Source organism: Cyprinus carpio, chromosome B5, assembly GCF_018340385.1.
Source record: "Cyprinus carpio isolate SPL01 chromosome B5, ASM1834038v1, whole genome shotgun sequence".
Classification (NCBI taxonomy): Eukaryota; Metazoa; Chordata; class Actinopteri; order Cypriniformes; family Cyprinidae; genus Cyprinus; species Cyprinus carpio.
In genome coordinates, this window is record NC_056601.1 from 8,582,010 (window position 1) to 8,608,373 (window position 26,364).

At 36.0% G+C, this 26,364-nt stretch overlaps 1 protein-coding gene across 2 annotated transcripts; it reads right to left on the minus strand.

Moving 5' to 3' along the window:
* Positions 1–17,001: 17,001 nt before the first annotated feature.
* spns3 (spinster homolog 3 (Drosophila)) lies at positions 17,002–26,364 on the minus strand. Of its 2 annotated transcripts, XM_019104313.2 has the most exons (13): positions 25,950–26,364; positions 24,269–24,503; positions 24,103–24,168; positions 23,099–23,235; positions 22,714–22,865; positions 22,140–22,206; positions 21,479–21,621; positions 20,870–21,022; positions 20,328–20,517; positions 19,773–19,838; positions 19,386–19,484; positions 19,001–19,172; positions 17,002–17,683 (listed from the first exon to the last, which is right to left on the minus strand). In XM_019104313.2, exons 2-13 carry the CDS (start codon positions 24,474–24,476, stop codon positions 17,634–17,636), a joined length of 1,503 nt encoding a protein of 500 aa, XP_018959858.1. In that variant the 5' UTR covers positions 24,477–24,503; positions 25,950–26,364; the 3' UTR covers positions 17,002–17,633. The 2 variants fall into 2 exon arrangements, with proteins under 2 accessions (XP_018959858.1, XP_018959859.1); XM_019104314.2 differs by lacking the exon at positions 25,950–26,364 and having other exon boundaries at positions 23,099–23,222; positions 24,269–24,339.

Sequence of the window (26,364 nt, forward strand, 5' to 3'; positions counted from 1 at the left end):
TCTTGTGCGCGAGGGAGGCGTGGTTGAGCGTTAAGCCCCGCCCCTCACACGCTGAGCAAAGGACGGCGCTTCTGTTCACGGAATGCTCGTGTGAACGAAGGGAATGCCACCGAAATTTAGTAGTGACAGAGTGCACCCAGTTGCTTTGTCTCTGTTATTTTCTCTTTTTTTATGTAAAAGCGTAAATGACGTGGAATATACTCTTTTCATTTAAGGTGTATATAAAAAAAGCCGTTGGGATATATTACGCTTGGAAGCGGTTAAAGGTTTTTGTTTATTTATTTATTTATTTAATTATTTTGTAGACTCGAGACGGCGTGCAACGGGGGCTTTTCTCTGCTAAGCTTTAAGCCCCCCAAAGGATGGCAGAACAATTTCGAAAAGTGCATTAAATAGGTTTCATTTTATAATTGTTCACAAATACATTTCAGTAAGCAGAAACATTTTCACCTGTCGCCAAACAGAGAAATGTTGTTTGCCTGAGGAGGGTAACCGTAGCAGCAGAACGCCGCTAGAGGACATTTCGATCAGTAGCCTATTAAGGATCAGTATTAAAATATAGCCTAGGCTACACAGGTAAAATAATTACCGCAATTTTATCACTTTATCGTAGATTTACATTTAACACGTTTAGCACGTAAGATGTATAGGCTAATTCATTCTATAATTTCTGATTATTGTTGGCTATACATAAAATAATTATAGTAGGCTAGCATACTGTAGCTTCGATGTCTAAGATATATCAAAATGAGAATAGTGATGCCGACGTTAATGATATGAAACTAACTATTCATTTGAAATCTTCGAAGACTGAAAAAAAGTACATGGATCGTAGCCTACACGTGAAAATGTTTGCAATGCAAAACATACAGAAATACCCGGTAGTTGATGAGTGTATGGAAGTTACCTCTGTTAAATCCCACAGTGCTGGATTACTCTGTGATTCAAAGTATTTAGGATACAATATTTTAGTAATTCGTGTGGAAGAGAGTAGCGTGGTTTTACACTGTAAATAGTAAGACGAAGTAGGCACGTGGTCTTCAGCACTCTGGACAGCTCATTATCACTATCTGCAGCCACACAGAATTCCAGAATAAACACCGTTTTACCTGTGACTTATAAAACTCAATGCATTTACTGATTAGTATTTTGCTAATAATTTACTGGGAAACATGAATCGGACATTACAGTTTGTGGTTGGATAGTATTTGGATAAGGTAAACATAAGGTAGCCTAACTGTTAATCGTTTGTTTTTTTGTTTGTTTGTTTGCCCCCCCCCCCCCCCATTTCCTTCATATGTGTTGGATTAAATAATTAAGGATACGATTGATCACTTTTTTGGTTCATCTTATTGTCCGCTTTTTATCGAAACCCATCAATTAGCGAAGATTAGATCAAATCACGTCATTAAGTAGCCTACATCTTAGTTTTCCCCTTCATTTGTTAAAGCGATAATCATTTGTATTTGACAGCGCGAAATTCTTAATACATTGTGAAACTCTGTAGGACTGACAGCAAACGTGTCTGACCCCTGTTATAATGACTATCTTTAAAATTTTCACAAGACTCTGAATGTCCTTTGGGAAATGTCAAAAGTGAGGGGGATTTTATAGTTCAGATTTATCTCGAGTGCAGAAAAGTATTTTAGGAAGTGCGCGAGGCTGAAAGATGCTAGACAAATTATTCTCGGAAAAGAGGGAAGCTATTCGTTTGTTATTTTTCCCTTCATCTTAATTCTCAGAGGGTATGCTACTTGTCAGAACAAAACTAAAGGGGTTAATGGTAGCTTATGATTCTTTTTCTGCCCTGCCACTTGAGTGCTTTTCAACATGAACTCTTAATACTTTAACAAAATTCGAAAGTAAAGGTAAGAAAAATATTTTCCTGAAACGTTTTAAAATAGGGAAATGTTTATGGATTTTCTGAGCTGAATTAATCTACATAATTATTCTAAGTATAAGGCACTAAGAGCTGATATGTACACTTTAGTTAGGCACTATTATGTACTTTTAAAGTACTAATATGTATATTTAAGGTACTAAAATGTACCATTTAGAAGTAAATATGGTACAAATATGTACCTTAAAAGTGGAAATGACTGTATTAAGAAAACTGGCATAATAAGATTGCTTAAAAATAAAATGTTCTATTCAAATTCACGTGGTTTTAAACAGATCAAACCAATCAAATCTTAACATAAAACATAAGTTACAAAATGTGACAACAAAATCAAAAGCAAAAGAAAAATAAATAAAACTACAGAAAGGTTGATTAATGCGAGCATAATTATCCATGTCCACAGACACAACAGGATTTTTTTTTTCAGTAATACTTCTATGTTTGTGATACTTTCTTAGTGCACACTTTTAAACATAAAGGTTCTTTATTAGCACCAATGGTTCTCTGAAGAACCTTGAACATCCATGGAACCTTTCAAATTCAGAAAAGTTTCTTTATAGTCAAAAAAGTTTCTTTAAATGTTCTTCAAATGGTTCTTTTAGGAACTGTTCACTGAAAGGTTCTTTGGGGAACCAAATATGGTTCTTCTATGGCATCAGTGCAAAAATACCCTTTTGGAACCTTTATTTTTAAGAGTGCAGTGTAACACAGAATCAGTACACTGCTACAGTTTAAATGACCTTGTGGTCTTCAGTAACCTTCCTGAGTGATCTGCATGCCAACAAATCTCACATCCTATTTACTGGTCACAGGCTGTGCAGTAAAGAACCAAGCATCTTTATCTGTCTCCTGCTGTATATCAGCTGCTCCCTAGCAAAGGTTGGATCACAGATAACTAAAACAAACCAATACCTAAAGATTATCATCCACAAATCCTGAATTCCTTCTGGTTGGCTTGGTTCTGCATTGCATAGGGTATTGGTATCAGTATGTGTATGCCTAAACTGATAAATTAAATAAACCCACACTCAGAGGAAAATAATAGGTATTTTTGTAGGAATGTGCCTTTGTATTCTGTTTTTGTGGTTAATATCATTTACTATCACTAAAGGAAGCCTCTGTAACTCCTGTCCCTCAAATAATGACATGATAAGCACTATGAGATGGAAGGGGAAAGGGCCTAGTCCTGTTTGACTTCCACAGCATCATTTATCTTCCTTCACATTCCTCACCGTTAAGCAGCTGAACTTCTGACTTATGGATCAAAGTACAGAGAAAAGTGTGTGCGCGCTTGAAGACACTTTAAAAACATTTTTAAAGATGTTTGTTTCATAATGCACTAAATATTTCACTGAATCTCTGTTTTTAAGTAAAGGTGATAGAAGCAAGCTGTTGTAGACTGATTTAATCAAAACCGAGACAAACAAAGTCTTGTTAGGCAGACTTTTGAAAGTAATGAACCCACTTTTTTCTCTAGGTTTTGCATAGTATGCTTGAGGATGAAGTGAGTATCAGTCTCATCAGACTGAGATCATCACACTTCAGCTTTTTAGTTTGAATTTCCATAACACAGGAACAAACAGAATTAAAGCTGCAAGCAGCGATGAACGGGCCCTCGCACCCGGGCTCACCGCCATCGTGTGGCTTTAGTAAAAAGGTTAACAGTGAGAAATATGCATTTAAATTAAAAAATATAAGTGGAATATGTCAAAGTCATTTATATGTGCCAATTTTCCTGTTGCCAGCAGGTGGCGCTATCATTATAATGGAATATTGGCCTTCAGAATTGTTCAGGCCAGGACTCTTTTCGAACATGTGAAGTTTGGGGAAGATCAAACATTTTATGCCTGAGTTACACCAACTTCTCTTCCTTTGGCGAGACATAAAATTGTGTCACAGCGCCATGGACACTCGCTTTAACAAAAACTCAAGATCTCCACAATTCACTATTGTAAAGGCCTTTAGACTAGACTGACCAGAAAAAAATATTGATGTCATAAAATTTCTAGGAGTAGTTCGTTACAGCGTAAAACATGACACTTCCTGTTGCCAGCAGGTGGCGCTATGACTATAACTGAATATGGGCATGTAGATCTGTTCAGGTCAGAAGTCATATCTAACATGTGAAGTTTGGGGTAGATTGGACATTGTATGTCTGAGTTAGAGCAACTTCCTTTTTCATGGCGAAACATCTAAATTTGTCAGGCCGCCATGGACACGCCGTTTATCGAAACCTCAAGATCTTCGCAATTTAACATCGCTAAGGACTTTAGATTACACTGACCAATTTTGATGTTGATCTGAATAAATCTCTAGGAGGAGTTCGTTAAAGTACAACCCCTGAAAATGGCAAAAACAACACCAATTTTGCAGGGAAAATTCAAAATAACTGACTTCCTGTTGGGATTCGGATTTCGTACCAAGAGACTTTTTTGTAGGTATTGGTGTGTTACATGTGTGTACCGATTTTCGTACATGTACGTGAAACGTAGCTCGAGGCGCACTCCGTTGAAACTGTATAGGTGGCGCTATCGAGCCATTTTTTCCACACACGATGGAATATTGGCCTTCAGATGTGTTCAGGCCAGGAATCTTATCAAATATGTGAAGTTTGGGGAAGATCGGACATTTTATGCCTGAGTTATAACATCTTTTTTTCCCATGGCGAGACATCGAACTTTGTGACGGCGCCATGGACACGCCCTTTAACGAAAACTCAAGATCTTCACAATTTAACATCGCACAGGCCTTTAGAATATAGTGACTAAAAAAAAAAAATTATGTCATAAAATTTCTCGGGGTAGTTTGTTACGGTGTAAAATATGTCATTTCCTGTTGCCAGTAGGTGGCGCTATGACTATAACTGAATATGGGCATATCAATCTGTTCAGGTCAGGAGTCTTATCAAACATGTGAAGTTTGGGGCAGATTGGACATTGTAGGTCTGAGTTATAGCAACTTCATTTTTCATGGCGAATCATCGAAATTCGTTAGGCCGCCACGGACACGCCCTTCAACGAAAACTCAAGATCTTCGCAATTTAACTTCGCAAAGGCCTTTAGATTAGGCATACCAAATTTGGTGTTGATCTGAAAAAATCTCTATGAGGAGTTCGTTAAAATACAAGGCATGCAAATGACAAAAATTATGCAAAATTTGCTCATAAAATTAAAAATAACCGACTTCCTGTTGGGTTTTGGATATTGCTCCAAGAGTCTTTTTTGTAGGTACTGATGCTTTACATATGTGTGCCAATTTTCGTGCATGTATGTGAAACACAGCTCGAGGGCTGTTGATTTTTTTACGATAGGTGGCGCTGTCGAGCCATTTTGCCACACCCTCTTCTGAAACCTATATCAGACATAAATTTTCACCAGGTCTGACGCGTGTGCAAAGTTTCAGGACTTTTCGAGCATGTTTAGGCCCTCAAAAATGCGATTCATTTTGCATTTTACTTGTTGATTGTATTTGTAGAAGAAGAAGAAGAATAATAATAATAATAATAATAAACAAAGCAGATACAAGAGGGTCCTCACACCATCGGTGCTCGGGCCCTAACAAGCTTGATAGGAGCTGCTGTATGCAAAGGTATGATCAGCTGCAGAGGGAGAAAGATAAAAAGAGAGAAGAAAAACTGATTGCGAAATAGAATATTAAGCAAGACCACTTAAGAGTGATACATTAAATAACAGTGCATTGGGAAGCCGTCAGAAAGTAAAAATAAATAAACAAAAATAGAGAGAACATGGAGGCATGGTGACATGGAGAAAGAGGAGGACACTGAAAGAGTGGGACTAAGAGAGACAGATGGGGAAGTGTTATGACCTGCTGGTCTATGTTGTAGGAAAGCTGTTAGAAACCAAGCAAGAAGGACTAATAGAGAAGAAGTGGGGGGAGAGCGGTGAGGTCAAAACAATAGTTTTAATTCATTTTAAAGAATGCACTCCGGTCACTGTGTAAATATAACCCCCGTAAACAAACATTACTGAATAAAGATTCCTTGTGTAACTGTAGAAACAAAGCTTTTTCACTGTATTTGAATGTTGAAATTTGGTTATGAAAAGCACTGCAATGGACAAAACAACCCTATAATGTATTCATCTCAAAGGAAAACAAAATCTTTATTTATGTGTTTACACTTAAAAAAAGCATATAACCATTCCTAATCTTTTTTTCCCCCTTTTTCTTTCCTTTTCAAAGGATTACACATCTGTGCACTGGAGCTGACATGCATTTAGGGTTGTAATGTAAGGCAATGGCCATTTAAATAGTGGATAAGCAAATGATTTGAATATTTAAAAAATAGTAAATTGCTATAATCATTCCGAATTTATAAAACGACATATATACAAAATTCAAAACGGAATAAAGAATACAGGTGTACAGCTATCTTCCTGACACCACACTTAATTAAATTATATTGTTCAAATAAACACATATGGTCACCACTATATTTCAGTCAATTAAATGCAAACTACAACAAATATGTGGAAAATTCTTTAAATTTTTTTTTTTTACCTGTTTGGGTGTCCTGGAACAAAAGTAAAGGCAATGCTTCCGTAATTTATTGTAAATAAAATGCCAATGGCTGATAGGAAATTATGGCTTTCAAAATGGCTTTTAAAGAACTATTCATAGCATACTGTAAACTGAAAATTTGTATTGATCTGTTTCTTATGGAATTACAGCCAGGGTGTAATTTGTATTTGTCACAGAGTTGGCTTACGTTAATGAAGGTTAATAGGAGTCCCAGAATATTCCAGCTGGTTTTATGCTTGTATCAGTATGTTAAATGTGATATGCTCCTCACAGCGATCATCATTGTGGTCATCAAAATGCGAAATGCCACAAAGCCAGACTGTGGTTCTGATGGCGTATATCTACATCTGCTGGAACCACAGAATGCTATGTGTCATTGTACAGGAAGTGTAAATACAATCAAACCTCCCTGAATTTAGATGGTGATATACTAGTGCTTTCGCCGTCTGCATAAAGGGCTGTTAGAGCAGTCACACTTTATTTTAAGGTCCAATTCCCGCTATTAACAAACCATTAACTACGACTTTTGCCTCAATAAACTCATAATTTGCTGCTTATTAATAGTTAGGTAATTGTTAAGTTTAGGTATTGAGTAGGATTAAGGATGTAGAATATGCACATGCAGAATATGTGCTTAAGTACTAATAAACAGCCAATATTTTAATAATAGGCGTGCTAATAAGCAACTAGTTAACAGTGAGATTTGATCCCTATAATTAAGTGCTACCGATTTCACAGTATAGCAGCAATAACATTATTAGTGTCAGCAGTAAAAATACCTGTAGTTTAGCACTAAAGTCTTCCAAAAGGGCCTCTGGTCATTTATAATGATAAAATGAAAAAAGGGAAAAGTTGAACTTGTGAAGTATTAATAAAAGTATTAGTATAAGATTTAAATTACCCTCAAAGGAAATGAGCTAAATGTTCTCCCCATTAAGCTAAATTGCACAATTGCTGATGTGAGAAGATAAATGGGCTCCTGATAGTAATTAATACTACTCAACCTCATGTTTCATTTTATTCTAACACAGAGATTTGGCCTTTGGTAGATCAATCATTTAAGGAATAATGTCAGAGCAGATTCTTTAATCCACTTTATTTAAAAGCACTGTGTTTTTAACATGGAATAGATAATAGTTAGTGCTCTTCTGTAATGCTGGTTTAAGCCCTGGCTGATGATGCTTGTTGGTGCCTGTAGCCATGGCGAGAGCAGCGGGAGCAACACGGTCACACCAATGCTGTGAATAAGAGGATTCTGGCAGCCTGGTGACTACAGGCTTTTTAGCTGTCACGGGGCGTTATGGACCCAAGTGGTGAATGGCCTCTGACTCAGCTAAAAGGGCCTGTGCATAAAACCAGGGAGAGAGAGAGCGAGAGAGAGACTGATTAACTGAAAAGGGAAATAAAAGGAATAGGTCACACCAGTGAAGGCAGAATGTGTTTACTCAAATCCAAGACTTTGCAAAGACTAAAAGCTTTTATTCTACATTACCAAGTGATCTAGCCTCCTCATATACAATTCTCTTTTGTTTTCATAAGTATTAGTATTACTTATTCACCATGTCATGTTTATTTGTTTGATCTTTTCTCTCTGTATCTTTTTCTCTTGTTGGCCATGTTTCCCTCCTCTACTCTATCTGGTTCTGTTTATTATTTTCATTCTGACTCTGTGTTGACAGATCAAACTCAAGATCACAGAAAAGTATCTAGTTTGTATAGTCTGCCTACGAGCCTACGTTCCCTCTTTCTTTCCCATTAAACATTTATTTATTCCCCAACTTGCTTTATTGTTAGCTGTTTTGCATTATAAAATCATCAAAGACACAGCGGTAGATAATTCTATTGACTTTCCCGCATACAAATCATTTATATGTTCCTTTTAGTTAAATGCTGAGTTAAGTTTCAACAAACCAAGTGTTCTAGGCTCACTTATTATTTGATTCTAAATAAATATGTTGTCCTGACATTTTATTTTACCTGTATTATTTTTAAGCTTCCATTGAGAAACAAATAATGCATTACAAAATACAAAACAACTGGACGAGAAACAAATGAATGCTGCAACATTATTATTATATGTAATACTGATACTAAAGTAATCTACAAAGAATAGAAAGTCAATCCTTCATAGCCTTGTTTTCATCTGAACTGATTAAGGGAAGCATTGCCATTACAAGCCACAAATAAATGCCACAATTAACCAATCAAAATCAAGTATTCCAAAGAGCTGTTTAATAGGTTATGTGTTTTTACGTTGTGATGTCCTTTTTTGTTGTCTTTCTGGGAGATGAGATGTTTTTTAGCACTCAAAAAAAAAAAAAAAAAAGGTTACCTCTATTGAATTAATAAACAGAGACTTTAAAGCATGTCTTTCTGGCTCCATACTGTCTCTGTGGACATCCTTTGCCTAGTTGGCCGTCCTATTGATGCCTTTCTTCCTGTGTGGTGGAGCCACAGAGCTGTATGGCAGATAATACATTATCATTTCTCAAGCCACAATGTGTTTTGAATGATAAATTGGGGCTCCTTTTAAACACATCCATGTATGAACCTGATAATGAGGCCCCTGGTGTGTTCCATCTACCACGTTTTAGTTGGAAAAGCTCACAACTGATAGCTGTTCATAAACATTTTTTTTATTCTCTTTTTACATAGAGTCTTGAGTTTACTGTCCCGCAGATGATCTTCAATTAGGAGCACATGCGTTGGCTGAGGTTTCGGGAAGCACCTGCTCTGGGGGAACGCATTCTATTAATTCTAATTTGAAGAGATTGAGAACATCCCTTTCAAAGCCAGTCGCTAAGAGCTCACTTCAACTTGATGGATATACAGTCTCATTAGCCAGTTTATTTAGTACTTGCCACGACACCCTACTGAAATTCTGTTCTACAAAGCTGAAGCCCACGTTTCATCTCTGGTTTTGCTGGATCTGTGCTGTTACATTCCATCCAGAAGCTCACACTGCTTTTGAGGAGTAGAATATATTGCACCAACTGGAGTTAGGGAAGAGAGTTTTTATAGCCTAGTATTAGATTAAAACAAATGGGTTAAATTGAGACCATATTGACTCTAATTGGATTTAATACAATTCACAAAAGAAAAGGGGGGAAAAATCAGCTAAAAACAGTAAAACAGTGCTTCTGTGTGCTTTCCTGAAGGTTAAAGTATAGAGCAAGGTGCTAACAATGCCAAGATCATGGGTTTGATTCCCAATGAACTGAACATACATGAATTAATAAAAACTGTATGCCTTTGGAAAAAACATCTTGTCAAAAGCATGAATGTGAATACCCTCAGCGGGTAGTTGAGAAACTGAAATAACAAAATACATTGACTGTTGTCTGTGCAGCTGCCTTTAAACGTGAAAAGTGTGCAAGTCAAACTGACCAGTAAACATCATAATTGCAATAGAAAAAATCTATGCACACTGACGCTTTGCAGGCATGTTCATGCCCCTAAATGAGAAAAAGTAACACAACTTCAAGAAGATCAGGATTTTAAACAGCTCTTCAAATCAAAATGAGTCAAATTGACTAGCAACCAAATACAAGGGCATAGAAACACATATTAAGTCCCAATAATTTCTGGATTATCTCTGATTATCATCTGTCTGGCTGGTTCTATAACTGTACACTAGATTGGACACTCAAACTGCTCAAACAGATAGAACCTGTCCTGTCCATGGCCTAAAAGAGGTCAGTATCATTACCAAAGCAACTGATGTTCAGTGAGTTGAGTCCTTGTTGCTGTAGCTCCATGCTCAACCACTTCCTGTTTGTCATTCTGAGTGACTCCAGGACACGTAAACACAAGAAACCCCAAGCTGTTTTTTCATCCCCACTACATCGTCACATTGTGGAGAGTTATTCTCGCTATTGACCATACAGATGAACGCGGTCACACAGATAAGTGACTGAATACAATATTCCGGTCAGCATGGTCATTTTCAGACCACAAGGATGCAGATTGGCAAATGAAAATAGAACTTTTGGCTGTAGGCTTCACATAGTGTGACGTGGATTTAAAATGTGAGGTTCCTTTGTTTCTTTTGCTTTCTTTGCCCTGATCTCTTTTCAAGGGCTAGTTTATGCAAAAATGAAAAATCACCATTTACTCATTCTTGTGTAGTTCCAAATATGTATGAGGTTTTCTCTTTTCAAACAACATTGGACCACATTGACTTTCATTTGACAAAAAATATTATAGAACAGGAAACACGTATTCACTATTAAACTATTAACTATGACTTTCCCCTCAATAAACTCCTAATTTGCTGCTCATTAATAGGTAGTTGTTAAGTCTAGGTATGGGGTAGGATTAAGGGATCTAAAATATGGTCATGTAGAATAAGGCATTAATATGTGGTTTATAAATAATAATAAAAAGGCAATATGCTAGTAATATGCATGCAAAAAAAATAAAAATAAAACATAAGTAATTGACATTTTTCAAAACCTGTTTTTTTTCCATACAAATTTGGAAACAACATGAGGGTGAGTAAATAATTTTCATTGTTGGCTTACCTATCCCTTAATCAAACTGACAATGCTTCTGTCTTTTCTGTCTATAAAATAAGTATGAGTATGTTTGAAGTCTGTTGAGTAGCTGCAGCTATTTCCGCCTTTATAGCTGAAATATATAGAGCATATATACATTTGCAAGCTTCAGACAAAGGCTGGCATGGATGCACAATTATGCACACACACGCCTTTTTTGTTAATGTTTTTGGAGCCAAGGAGACGTCTGGAGTGTGCCGTGCAGGAAGGTAAAGACCATGTCACAGCTGACCTCAGTGACCTTTGACCCCCCATCACTGCTGTATTAGGATGTAAGTGTGACCACATCAAGGGGGCACAATAGACAAGAACGTCAAAACCAACAACATGCATCACAAAACAGCAGAATACCCACATAAAACACATTCAAACATGGAAAAACTCATACACAAATGCATAAAAATGTAAAGATTCACACACGCACATATACAAATAATCAGAAGTTTGGGGTCAGTATGAATTTTGTTTTTATTTTTATTTACTTTGGTAAAGGGACCAATTCTCATTAACTAGTTGCTTTTTTAGCATGCCTATTATTAACATATTGGCTGTTTATTAGTACTTCTGTTAGTACTCATTATATTCTACATCTCTACTCCTACCCAATGCCTTAACTTCACAACATAACTATTAATAAGCAGCAAATTAGGAGTTTATTAAAGCAAAAGTTGTAGTTAATGGTTTGTCAATAGCAAAAATTGGACCTTAAAATAAAGTGTGACACTTTTTTTTTTGAAAGAAAGAAAGACTTTTATTCAGGAAGGATGCACTAACCAAAAGTGACAGTAAATACAGTTACAGTGTTACAAAAGAAGTATATTTCAAATGCTGTTCTGAAATTTCTATTCATCAAAGAAACCAAGACAAAAATATATCAGTTCCATAGAAAATATTAAGCAGCACAACTGCTTTCAACACTGAAAAAATGTTGCTTGAGCACTTAATCAGCATATCAGAATGATTTCTGAAGGATCATGTGATACTAACGACTGGAGTTATGGCTGCTTAAAATTAAGCTTAAAATAATTTTGAAATATATTAAAATAAAATCGTAATAATATCTTACAATATTACACAATATTAGCACATCTTGTAACTAAATATGATAGTAAAAACATTCTAGTGCTCCTTTAAAAATTAGTTTATATTGAGTACTGCGTGTTTTTTGCTTTTGACCCTTTCTTACTCACTACCATCACACACATTCTATCCTAAACACACATGAAAAACATACAATCATTTACAAACTCTCATTGAATGTTTTCTCTGGTGCAAATCTGCTTAGTTCAGATATATCAGAGCTGACATCTCTCTCCCCAGACTCCCATCTGGAGTATCTGCATTTTATACTTGAACAAAGACACTAAATTTAGCATGCAGAAGCCAAGAGATGCATAGATGATAGGAATAGAGAGTCTTTTATCACTGAGTTTAATAATGCATCAAGCATCTCCATCCTAGACAAGTCTCATTGCAGCAAGGCTGCTCAGTCATGGTAATGTGTCCGTCATTCCTTCCAGACTGCTTCAGCCTGCGTTTGCAGACAGAGAGGCTGTGACTGTCCTCCTCTAACCCTGCTCACCACCACAATCACATTCACAGCCTGTGTGCTCAATTCTGATGTCTGCCTCCAGATTTCAATGAACCAGAGATAGATAGATAGATAGATAGATAGATAGATAGATAGATAGATAGATAGATAGATAGATAGATAGATAGATAGATAGATAGATAGATAGATTCACAGAGGCCAATAACCTATGAAATCCATATTGCGACAAGCGGTCCTTTATATTCCCTGTCTGTCTCCTCATACTTTATTCCCACAGTTTTTGTTTCATGGTGCCTAGTAGAGGCACTGAGGGGTGCTATTTGAAGTCATAATCCCTTGGACGAACAAGAGGGGCGTGATCGATAAGGCTGTAATAAAAGTGTCTGTGTGCACAGGGAGTACTTTGTGTGTATTTGGGAAAGGATATTTCTAGATGCACACATGCCGGCAATGTATGTGAGTGCAAGTCCCATCTGTGTGACAAAGACTTCAGATACTGATTTAAAAATTGAAACGAACTGAGTCAGTGACTTAGTTCAGAATAAAACTATTTCAGTGTGATATATATTAAACTTTTATTTTTAGTTTAAAAAGTAAAAGTTATTGTGTATTTCAGCCTCTGTAGTGCACACTTCGGCAATGCAGTTAGTTATGGAATGGGGGCCCAGTGTAATCTGATCTCAATGCATCTCTTTGCAGTGCAGTTGTGTTCAATATTTTTAGTCACTGAGTCCTTTGTAATTACCCTCCTGCATTTATGTGTTTGCTTTCTGGATGGTGGCAGAAACACACAGGGAAAAAGAAGAGGAATGCAAAAAAGCAACTTGCATGCAGGAATGCTAAATACATGGGAGAGCACACACCACAGATACACTGTGTGATTAAGAACCTGACCTCAGTTTTGGTCTCATTCTTTTGGGTTTCAGCTTTTTTAATGTGCTCTGAGCTAAATGTGGGGCGACATAAAGACTGGCATTTGAAAAACTAAGACTGACAGTCTAAACAAAATGACACTGAGATGCAGTGTTCACAAAATGAAAATAGGCTATAAATTAATTTCTAGTGTTTCCAGTACCGCTTTTCGACGATGCTTAAAGGAATCACATTTGACCATTTTCATAGTTGTGGATGTGAATTTGCAGTTGTTATTGAATGCAATGCAATCTAATAAAATGTGGTCATGAAATGAACTTCGATTTCTACTGAGACATCATCATGAAGACAGGAACAGTATGCAAAAACAAACATAACATCATCAGTATAGTCCGAATGAAGATTAAATGACTTAAACACACATCTGATTCATAAACAAATGAATCATTATGATCCGGTTCTTTTCAGTGAATCAAGAACATACGGATCAAGCAATGATGTCTAAATTTAAAACAAATGACTCTTTTGAGCAGGTTATTTAATGAACAGTTCAACAACATGAGTAACAGGGCTAATTAATTTTTCACTGAAGTCAGTCGATCAGACCGCTTACAGAATCAACACCTGACTCACTTGTAATGCTTGTTTTTGATTGCATGTCAAGGAAATACAAACTTTTCTTGTGTGTCAGCCCAGGTTATAAAAATAGATTCTGAAATTAGTATTGGCATAACTCCATCTATGTCCTGTGCTCTGAACAGACAGGACAGTGCAATGAGTCAGTATAATGAAGACGCATTAGTAATCAAATGCATGTCATGGACCCCTCCGGTCGAGAGTGATAAGACAGGGAGTGGCCTCTTCCTCCTCAACACAAGAGACACTGATAACAAGTCTTTCATCTTGTTCCATCTGGGGCCTATAGAGCTAGACACAGTATAGCTTCAAACTTACGTAACTGTCTGAACAATCCATTTCACTATAATAAATCTGAATTTTCCATTGATGCATATGAGTTGACTTGTATTTTACAATGCTACAATTGAGAGAGCAGACCATTAGTGGACCACAAGTAGACAGAATAGAAAAAGAATGGAAAACGCTAGTGTTACAGGGTCGTTTTTTTAAATAAAAAGAAAACATGTCAAAAGAATGGAGAACCCTAGTGTTAGAGGGTCATTTTATAATAGAGTGACGTGTTAGAAGGTCGTTTTTTTTTAAATAAATAAATAAAAAGAAAACAAGTAGATAAAATAGAAATAGAACAGAGAATGCTAGTGTTAATTTGAGCTCGGTCACCAGTATGACCCAGCATGATGCTGTAGAGCAGCACAGCAAAATGCAATTCAACAATAATTACAGCATTGTAAAGCAAAACCTGAGATATGAAGGCCATAGCATCATCATAATTTAGCATACGCAAAAGCTAAGGGCATTTGAATAAACAGCACAACAAATTACACTGGAAAATATAGCACTTCTCAAGTTCACCTGAAGAGTTACCGTAAGGCGCTTTGTTCTTTTGTATTGTTCGGATGCCAGATAAATCAAAGCGCATCAATAATTTACTGTTTATGAAAGTATGAGTCAGTTTGTGCATATTGTGTGTTTAAACTGCATGACTCATGTGCATGGTTATGAAACACTATACGTGTATGCTCTCTCTCTCTCTATCTCTCTCTTTCTCTCTCTCTCTCCTCCTGGCTTACCGTAATGCTTCTCATTGATCGCCCTGTAAATTTATCAGCCATTGTGACAGCTTCCTGCCAGGTTCAGCAGGCAATCAGGGGAAACATACAACTGCTCAGATAAAGGAGGCCACATAATACCTATTGTGTCCTAATTATGAGTCAAACTATTACCCGAATGGAATGTTTTTCAGGTATGCGTGTTCGTTTGTGACTATGTGCATGTGTCTATGTTTTCTCAGTGTGGTTAGGTATGTAGCCTACCTCCTTATTCAAGTGTGAAGATTGTCGCTAAAAAGGCTTACAAATTCTGACCACAAGGTCAGAAAAACAATGAGAAGAACAAAACAGGCTAGAGGAAATGGATTTTAGCCAAAGGCAAACAAACAAGCGACAATGGCTTTAAATGAATTACCTTGACCTTCTGCGGTCAATAGCACTCCGAGTTTATGTGTTCAGTGTTATGAGGAAAGTATCTGAAAGGGTGTGCACTGGACTACTGGTTACAAAAATGGAAAACAATATTATCTGTCCTTTCAATACTGCCAAACAGCACCGTTACAAGAATATCTTGACATCTATTAAGCTCACGACTAATTTTAAACCCTGGGAATGAGCTTTGAGTGGAGTTTGTCCCAGGTCTATTTGTATAAGTGATGACAAAATGACTGCCTATTTGAAGCAAGCGGCTCAGTTCATGTTTGGAAGTCTGTGTTCGGGTATCTGCATTATTTTTATACATTTTATGGTTTATATGATATGTGTATGAGGGTTTGGGAGTGTTAGGGCTTGTGAGCTCATGTGTAATGACACTGGGTTTAGTTGGATGATTGACAGTTTCCTGTTTTAAAACAGGCAGCGTGTCTTACAGGCATCACATACACAGATGCACACACTGAGACATAAATAGGATTGCCCGATTTATTTCCTAACCCTAAGGGACAGCAAGTGCTAAGGCTCATGCATCTCATTATATATCAGCAACAGTTATTCAGCTCCATTAAAGCAATAATCAATAAATTAACTTTCTGGACTGTATTGATAGAAGATGACGTGATAAGTGTACAGGTAGCTCATAATACTGCTTAACAGACACTACAGGACTTGGCCAATACCTGCAATAGATTTTTAATTACCTTCATCAGGTGGGCTAATGAGCCTTAGTATCTCTTAGGACCACCAAGACAATTAGCACAGGTTCAACTGTAATGGCACATCATGCACTTTGGTGACTATCGGCGCAAATGCAATGTTTGTTTGTTTTTTTGGTCTGACACCTATTAGACAAGTTTGATAAAACTATTTTTAACATAACATTCACCTCGCATAAAAAGAAGCTAGTTTTAAATTGATCAATTGGAGATTTTGGCTTGTCCCACCTTAGAGGTCCCGACCTTCTCTTGATTTTCTATTAATTGTGGTAAAAGCGTGTTTACTCATTAACTAAATATAATTACAAAAAGCATTTAGGTCGGCGCCAAAGGCCCTGTGTGCAGCGCACTGACATAGGCACATAGGTTATGTGGAAACTGCTATTTTGTAAACAAATTATTAATTTGTATTTAGATACATCATAATTTTTAATTCTGAACAGGTTTGAAAGAAATAGAACAGCTCAGTTTTCATGACCTCCTAAGGTTTATTCTGAGGTGCCTTATCCGACACTGAAAATAGAAATAACCATATTTAGAAACTCTAACCACCACATTTGACACTGTCTCTGTTATAGAGGATTCAGGATATTGCTCAGTAATACTCCATACATTCAGCAGGTCTAAATGTTTTGCCGTGGTTTAAACATAAGTATATTCTGCCACCTACTGTTTCTTAGGGGTATGACAGAATTTATTAGTTAATGTATATGGAAATTGTATTGCAGGCAAGCCATGAAAATAAAAAGCATATGCATTTATTTAAAACCTTTTTGTACAAAAAAGGGTAAAGATCAACAGTACAATAAAAATAATGATGACATTTAAATAGCCACACATTTCAAGTCTCTGTCCATACACTGTAGGACTAATCTGGTACATACAGTATTTCAAGCTTTCAGATTTAGCCCAGAAGGGGATGTTCTCCCCCTTGTTCCCCTGAGGCTCTCATTAGTACCACACAGCTGCCAACAGAAAAAAGCAGGAAGAAAGCTTCTAATGACAACTACATGGTATGCCAAGCTTTGTCTGACAACATTTTGTTAAACATAAATGGGTAAAGATTACAAAACTATATCTAATAAATTATTGCAGGCAGTTTATTTTCCCATAAGGAAAATGTGTAAGCAAGACAATGATAAGTCACAAGTGTAAGGCATTACAATTACAAAAATGTTTAAAAATGCAATGCCTGAAATATTTTTTATTAATTTTTTTCCTAGTAAGTTTGCAGTACAGTACTTGTGCTGTAAACTTGTACATGTTTATCGTATAATCAAAGATTCTAAAATCTGTCTCATTTCATGGATTCACATACACAGTCACAAGTGTCTGCTTCATGCAGCAAAGCTCATCCAAGGTCTTGCTTGGTGTTTAAAAGGTCACACTGACTGTGGATGTCTCTGGTGGTTCAGGAGCTTGTCCTGAATTGAAGAAGATGGAAAGGAAGAAAATTATACAAATTTAAATATATGTATTTATGTACCGATATGGAGTAACATTCGAAACCAACTCCAAGACTGCATTCTTGACAGCCATTCACATTTCCAAACCGGTGCTTTGGACTGTGATATTATTAGATTTCGGCCCTCGATAAATCAGAAATTTGACAAGTACAGAAAGAGCTGCAGAAAACAGTATCTTTTGTTCTTTCTAAACAAAGAACCAGTAGATATGAAGACAGAGGAAGCTACTGGTGACTCTGCTTTACAACTAATCTCATTGTTTTTCCTTCTTTATAGATATACGAGAGGAGAGGAAAACTTTATACTCAGGATTTATGAGCTTAAAACAAAGAAATGTTATGCCATCAAATTAATAAGAAATAGTTTCGATAGATTCTACACACAAGATGCTCTATGGATAATCTGAAATCATGTTTGCGCATGTTTGTGCAGCTTAAGTATACTGTCATTAGTACTATAGTAAAATGATGTGTTTAATTGTTAATTGTTAAAATCATTTAGCCTATATACTGTACACTGAAAGATTTTTTTCAATTTTTGTTTTTGAAAAGATGTCTCGTATGCTTACCAAAGCTGCAAAAATAGAGTAAAAACAGAAATATTGTGAAATATTTTACACTTTTAGTCCTGAACAATTACATATTTTATACAATATATTTTAAAATGTAATTTATTTCTGTGACGTCTACGCCAAATTTTGTTAAGCAGGCTTAATAAAGGTCATTTCCTAATTAATTTCTTAAAAAGTATTCATTTCTAGTTTAATTTTAGCTTAAATTAGAAAAATGCACACAAATTTATATATTATTCTTATTTTTTTAAGCACACAATTCTCTCATAATCATGCCCTGTTCATATAACGCCCAATAGTGGAAAAGATCCAGCAGGACAAGAGGCCTTTGTCAAAGCATCACATGTTGCACCACAGATTTGGTCATAGTGTAATCTTTTATACTTTGTCACTAGCTAACAGACAATATTATCTGTGCCAAGTCTGTAAGCTAACAGAGATCATAAGATGTGTTTAGAATAATTAATTTCACATTTAAATAAAGGTTTTATTGATTTAATCATTTAATAGCTTGACATAACCAGCTTTTGATGTCAACAATTAATCAGTAACTATGAATGGCTATGTTAAAATAAATGTCCCTTATATTTAATATTGTTATTGTGCGTAAAATCAAACCAGTTGATTATGTCCAAGAACATACAAGTAGACACCAAGAAGAAAGACAGTTTGGACAGTCTGTAATTACAATAGCCTATTATTACCTGAAGCCAGCAGTTCTGCTGCTTTCCTGTCCTCTTTGATATAAAGAGAGGTTATTAGGAAAAACAGGCCTCCCAGGACCCCAATGAATGGACACAGAAGAATGCTATATTCCAGTCTACGGAAATCCCAGCTGTAAGATTCTGGACTGTACTTATTCAAAGCATCTGAGATCTGAACAAAACACACAAAAAGATAACAGTTCTATTGTCTTTTAAGTTACACTGTGAAAAAAATGTAACTATGCCAAGAAAATTGCTGTTACACAAGGTGCAGTTTTGTATCCAGTAGTGTCATGTGTTCCAAAGCACTTCTGGATAGTGACGGCAAAACCCTTGACCCCACTGCTATTTTATATGAAAGTACTGTGGATTAAAATATGCTTACCACACCAATGAGGTATGGACTTCCTGCATCTCCAAGGAGATGACAGACCATAATCTGTAAGGCCTCAGCTGTTGCTCTTCTAGTTGGCACAACAACATACTAAAAAAAAAAAAAAGAATAAGATTTAAACATGACTTTTATAAACAACATTTCTCAACAGTTGTAATCGAATAATCACACACCTAAAATCGAAGAACAAATAAGTAAACAATACACCAGTACTCTCAACATTTCTAAAGTTCTTAAGCATAATGGTGTAACTTTTTCATCTTATACCATTAGCTTTATTGAATCACTAGCAGGTCTCCATATGCTGTGCTAATTTAAAAGAGTGTGTGTTCCATTTCACCCCTTCTTATGTTGTATTGAGAAGCGTAAACCTCTCACCAGCAGAATGTCTGCCAGAATAGCCCAGTTGAGGGACAGCAAAGTCTCTCCAATAGCAATGAATGTCTGTATTGTGACAAAAATCAAACAGAGACAAATATTTAGAGACCATATCGCACCCTTGTGGTTACATTGTACTGTGACAGCAAATAATCTATGGTACACTGTAAACATTCAATCTATGTGCCTAAGTACATTGTTTAAGTTTAGGTCAATTCAAGGAGTATATTAATAGTTCACCCAAAAATGTACATTCTGTCTTTGTTTAATCACCCTCATGACTTTGCAACCCTGACTTCTTCTTTTTTTGCCTGTGCATGCAATTAAAGTGAATAGTGCGCAGTGTTGTTTTAAACCCCGTTGACTTTCATTGTATGGACAAAAACAGCTGAAATGTTCAGATGAATGTTCTTCTTGCTTCTTGTTTTTCACAGAGGAAAGTCAGTAATACAGATTTGATTTTTTATTTTTGGGTGTTTTTTTTATTTTAATTTAATTAATGTACTTAACATAATAATCTAGTCAAGTGAAGTGGAGTGGCTGATCTTTGCTTACGTATGTGGCTGGGATGCTGGTGGCCGCCAGGATGATGGCAATAAAAAAGCAGGGGGAGGAACTGAGCATGCCTACAGCACAGATGAGAGGGTCCGCGTTGGGCACTCTGTCTCTCAGCTGCTTTGATATGCAGGTGCCCAGAAACACTCCAACAATCCCTGTCACCACTGTGATAGCTCCAAAGATGTAACTTTCACAAGAGAAAGAAGAAGCAGTGTGATGATCAATTTCTGTCTCAGATTCTCACAGAACCTACTAGACCAGTCTGACTCGTCAAACTCATGAATACTCTCAACTCGGTTTGGAGCAATGGCGAGAAACATAATGAACAGATATATTGAAAGGAATGCAAGTGCAAAAACAACTGCACTGAGAGTTTGTCTTATCTAATCAAGGAACAAGCTTATATAAACACTATCACAGAGGAAGTCTCTGCTGTTTAACCAATCTTTGGCTAATCTCACAGTCTACTGCTAACCTCACTGCTTTCCTTTAAGATCTGCCCAATTATATAAAGTCAAACGGAAACAGACTTGCTGTACCTGTCTAAAGGTTTACAGGGCTCTTCTTTGCATGGTGGACTGAGACCCTGCATAACCTGTGCACGAGAGAGGAAGGTGGGGGTCCAGAAGGCCAGAGCCCCTGTGACAAAAGCCATAGCAGTCACACCAAGAGAAGACCAGACAAAACTCCGACTGGAAAGGAGGAACAGATCCAAAAAAATAATAGTTAAAGGGATGGACCCCAAAATAATAATTTACTCACCCTCATGTTGTTCCAAACCTGTATGAGTTTGATGGTCTTCCATATTTTTTTCCCTACTTTTTTAGTACATGGGTTTTTTTCAAAATGTCTTCTTTTGTGTTCAACATAGGTTTGGAACAACGTGAGAGTGAGTAATGTTTTGGGTGAACTAATCCATTAAGGGAGAATAAAGACAGTTAAGGTTTATCACACATTAAATCAAATTACATTTAATTTTTTTTTTTTTAATTAAATAATTTTTGGTCACCCTGTGCCCACATGTTGACCACTGCCCTAGAGCATAGGAAACTTATCTTAAACCCAAACATCATTAAAAGTGTAATGAGCATATGCCAAATTGAATGAAATGTAAAGTTAATGTAACCTGAATCTCTACAATGACTTACTTCTTCAGGAGGTACTTGACGTCCTCAGTATAAGAGGTGCTTTCCATGGTTGCTCCACTTTGGTTGTCTGAGGCTCCACGAGGAGGATTAGGAATCAGAAACACCAGAAGTAGCAGACCCAGCCCTCCCAGCACTGGATTGACCTACATCAGAACCAACACTCATACAGCCCGCTTAACATTCTAAAAATAATCAGTAATAATCAGTAATTATAAATAATCACTAAAATAATCAGTAATTATGTACAGAATCTTGTAAATGACATTTACTTTTAACTAAATGAATCAATTAATCAACCTAAAACTGAATTTTTGTTTAATACACTTCATTTTTTTGACGTTTGAGATCAAATAATTGCTAGATCCTCTGCAATACTGCTTTGAACCCCCTGTATAAGAGCAATGGTTAAGTGAAAACAGAGCATTTAACCTAACTCTGATTCACTTTAAAGTGATTTTAACTTGAATGGAGTAGAGTTATGCAATAGAAGGAAATCCAATTAGACCCTTAAAATATAATGCAATACAGAGCCTAAATTTAAGTTGACCGAATTATAACAAGATAAACACAATATTAAATCTAAAACAGTAAAGCTGTAACGGTGCTTTCTGTAAAATGTTGTCACTCTCAATATATATTTAGAAAATATATATTCTCTTACCCTCAGGGCCCAGCGCCAATCCCCTGTTGCATTAGCTATAGTTGCCCCCAAAATATATCCAAGACCACTGAATAAAGATAAAGGAACACATACAGTCAGAAAGAGTAAAAAAGTTTCAACAAAAGTCTTGTCAATGTAGGAAAAATTTGTATACAATACCGCACAAGCAAGAGTGCTGTTATTGTGATTTTATACAACAGTTCAAAAAACAAGAGGTTAATTTTAAGTAACCTACACTGACAGAATTTTGCCATTTACTTTGTCTATTTTCGATATGGCAAAGAAATTAGTTCCAAACAAAGCTAGGGAATTATCATATCATTGAACAAATCAGCTGAGTAAATGAAACGCTTGTTTTGTTCGAAAATGAATCAGAGTTTTTGAATGAATCATTTGAATAAATGACTCAATGACATACTCATAAAGGCGTTCATTTGCCAAAGTAACTTGTAGAAAAAGTCACTGAAAAATCCCCACCACTAAAGTATAGACACGCAAAGACAGAGAAGCAGGGTCATACAAACAGTGAAAATCTGAATAAGTTTGTATATATATTTTGCAGTAAGGCCTTCACCTTCCGACTGGTATGAAGATGTAGAAGAAGGAGATCATGAGTGTTCTCTTGGTGCCAGTGAACAAGTCACCAATGATAGTAGGAGCTATGGTGGAGTAACTAGCTTCTCCTGTCCCAACCAAGGCCCTTGTCAGCACCAGAACCCAGAAGTGCTGTGGTAAGAGTAAAGACAGATACTGTATGTAACTTAAAACAAAATTCTTAAAATTCTTAAAATTTTAACACTGTTAAAATGATAGTAAAAATTAAAAATTTTATATAATACAATATATTATAGTGAAAAAAAGATATTGGTCAAAAGTGTAGGTACAAGTTTAAACATATCATTAACATTGTGAGACTTTAGAAAGATTAAACTGTAAATCCATACTTTAAAATACTCTACCGTTTTTTGGACAAAAGAGCTGCCTAATGTTGTGACGATCCACACAATCAGCCCAGCGATCATGATAAGCTTCCTGTCATAGCGATCTCCGAGGTAACCAAAAACTGGCGCCAAGAACATAAAACTACAGATAAAAACTGTAAATATGTTAATACATAATTGATGGCCAAGATACTGTACACTACAGATCAACTTTTTTTTATGTTTTTGAAAGATGTCTCTTATGCTCATCAAGGTAAACAGTAATATTTTGAAATGGTATTACAATTTTAAAAAACTGATTAATATTTGATAATTTTTTAACATGAAATTTATTCCTATGATGGCAAAGCTAAATTTTCAGCAGCCATTACTCCAGTCTTCAGTTTCGCACGATCCTTAAGAAATCATTCTAATATGCTGATTCGGTGCTCAAGAAACATTTCTCATTATCACCAATATTGAAAACTGGTCTGCTTAAGATTTTACTGTGGAAACTGTGACACTTTTTACAAGGACATTACTTTGATGAATAAAATAAGCTATTGAAAAACATTTCTTTTTTTACTGTCACTTCTGTGATACATTTAATGCATCTTTGATGAAGTAAAAATTATATATATACATATATATATATATATATATACATACACACACACACACTGTATATATATATATATATATATATATATATATATATATATATATATATATATATATATTTTTTTTTTTTTTTTTTTTTTTTTTTTTTAATGACTGTCAGTAAGCTGAACAGTCAACCAGCTAGCAGTTTTGTGATTAGAGCATACAACTGCAAATATGAATCCGAAAACCAGATCAGAGTTAGACCAATTGCATCATTTACACATACTAATTTACTTGTGTCTTATGTAATTCTGGGCTTGTTAATAAAATGACAGAAAAAGACCTATTAGTTAATCTCCAGTGAGGAAGTACTCTTGTAAATCCTGTTCTTCAATGTTCTGTTTCTTTTTACTGTGTTGTCAGTGCAGTGTAACTGGTACCTGTCTGTAGGAGGCCAGATGTGCTGTCAGAGATTCCAAAGTAATTCTGGATGCTAAGCAGCACACCTGGAATAGAACCAGAACAATGTCTGTCTCTTTTTTTAAAAAAAATAACTTTTTCTTTGAACCATCCCACTTGATATGGCTTTGATGACAGTGTGCTCACCTGCTATAGTATAACGGTCCATATAGTTGAGGAGATTAATATAGCAGAGCACTCCCACTGCGATGTAGGAGCGTTTCTGAGAGATGACGGTTGTTTGCATGGGGGATGCATCACTATCTGGTTGCTCTGAGTTCATGGAGCCATAACCTACCGTTGTGTTTGAGCGGAGGCTCAAGGGGGTTTTTGGTCTGTGTTGGTTGGAGGTCATGATGCCCACTGTATCTATTTTTTGCCTCTATAAAAAGAACAATAACTTTTAAGCACTACACAGATGGTAAAGTGTCCAGACATTGTCATTGTCAAGCCATCTTGCACTGATGAATGCTTTATTAACTGTGGCATAAACCTCACATGGGTTTCATGTGATTCCAGGACACTGGACAATGTTTAAGTATCCACAGCAACTAGGAAAAGCACAGGCTTGGAATGTAATCACAATCACTAAACACAGCTAGTGACAAATTCCTTATATGGAGATAAACACTCAGCAGTATTTTATCAAATAATTTGTTTTGCTGGATTGGGAAAACATAGCTTGTATTTAATACAAATGATATAGAACCAAGTGTCTGAAGTTGATGTCTAGAAGACGTTTGTACTTACTCGGTAATGCTATTTCTTTGATAACAGTGTTGCTAAACTATTAGCTTGCAACCATTTTAAGTCCTGATGCCATTGTGCTTATTTGTCATTACTAAGTTTTGGTTTGACTAATTTTGACTGATTTATAGGCCATTTCGTGCATTTGTGTGCAAAGTAAAACTGTGATTAGACTTCCTGAATAAATGCGTCAGGAAACCAAGGCCATGATAAATTTTTTTTAGAATTTATAGTAATAATAAATTTAAAAAAATTATAGTTATAATGGATAATTGTGAACACAAGCTTTTATGTCATGATTTAACATATACAACCAAATGCTGAGGGAAAAACCTGTTTCTACACCATTTTCTATTGTATTATTTTCTTATATGCTGTAAAAATACTATAAGAAGCATCAGTGTTAAAAGGACTGCAACAACATTTCCTGTGGGTATTGTATTAGCTACTTGTCATTTTATTCATGACCTCTTAAATGAGCAAATTTAGTTTCTGTATCGCAAAAGAGAATAACCTTTTTGAGAATTTAATGTAGACTGCAAGTTGTTATCTCAAAGTTGGTTTTGATCTTACTAGTTGCACTTAGCAACCTTGTTACTTTCACAACCTACAAGCTGATGCTTTTTCAGAAACCACACTTTTACCACAGGAAGATCGTCTTGTATCTTACATATATGTTATGGCTCAAATCTTTAACCTGGAGTAATATTAAAATGTTTTATTGTGTTACATTAAGACGTTATATTGTCTGTGAAGAAAGATAGATTAAGCTTCCTTTAAATGGTAGTCTGAATAGACGATACGTCCAAATGGGTTTCATTAGATGAGTTCGGGTCAGGACTAAGTTCCTCAGCGGACTGCCAACAGTGCTACTGTTGTGATGATTAGCTGCATTACTGAAACAGGAAAATGCTATACGATTGTTCAGCTGTGAATCTAGAATGCAACCAGTCTTTTAGACACTGAGGTTATGGTATATTTCAGTTTTCAACCTTTTTTGTGCAGTACTTAAGATTGAACATTTCATTAAAAGATCATTTTATCTAAACAGTCTCAATAATTTAAGCATGAAGTTACTTACATATTAGTTGATTTGCCCCAATGCCCAGTGTCACTCTAATCCATGTTTTCTTTCTTTTTTCTAGCCTTTTCTTCCTTTTTCTTTCTTTTGCTGTGTTTGTTGAGATGTCACTTGTAGAAACAGAAAGGCATTCCTCTGTGAATACAGCACACTGCAGGGTTATCAAGTTAGAATCAAGCCCTGCCCCATTTTCTCTGGTCACACACAGCAGTACAGTTCCTGCAGTAGACCACAAACCATTAGATTTTCATCTCCATGCTAACTTCATGCTTTCTGCTTCACACTGTTACACACCCAGATCTGCCAGGGCTTTTGGCATTATGTCTGACATCTTCTCTAAAAAGCAAAGCCACTGTATATACATTGTACCATATGTACCAGGATACTGGCCTATGTATTCTCTTAGACCACGTTC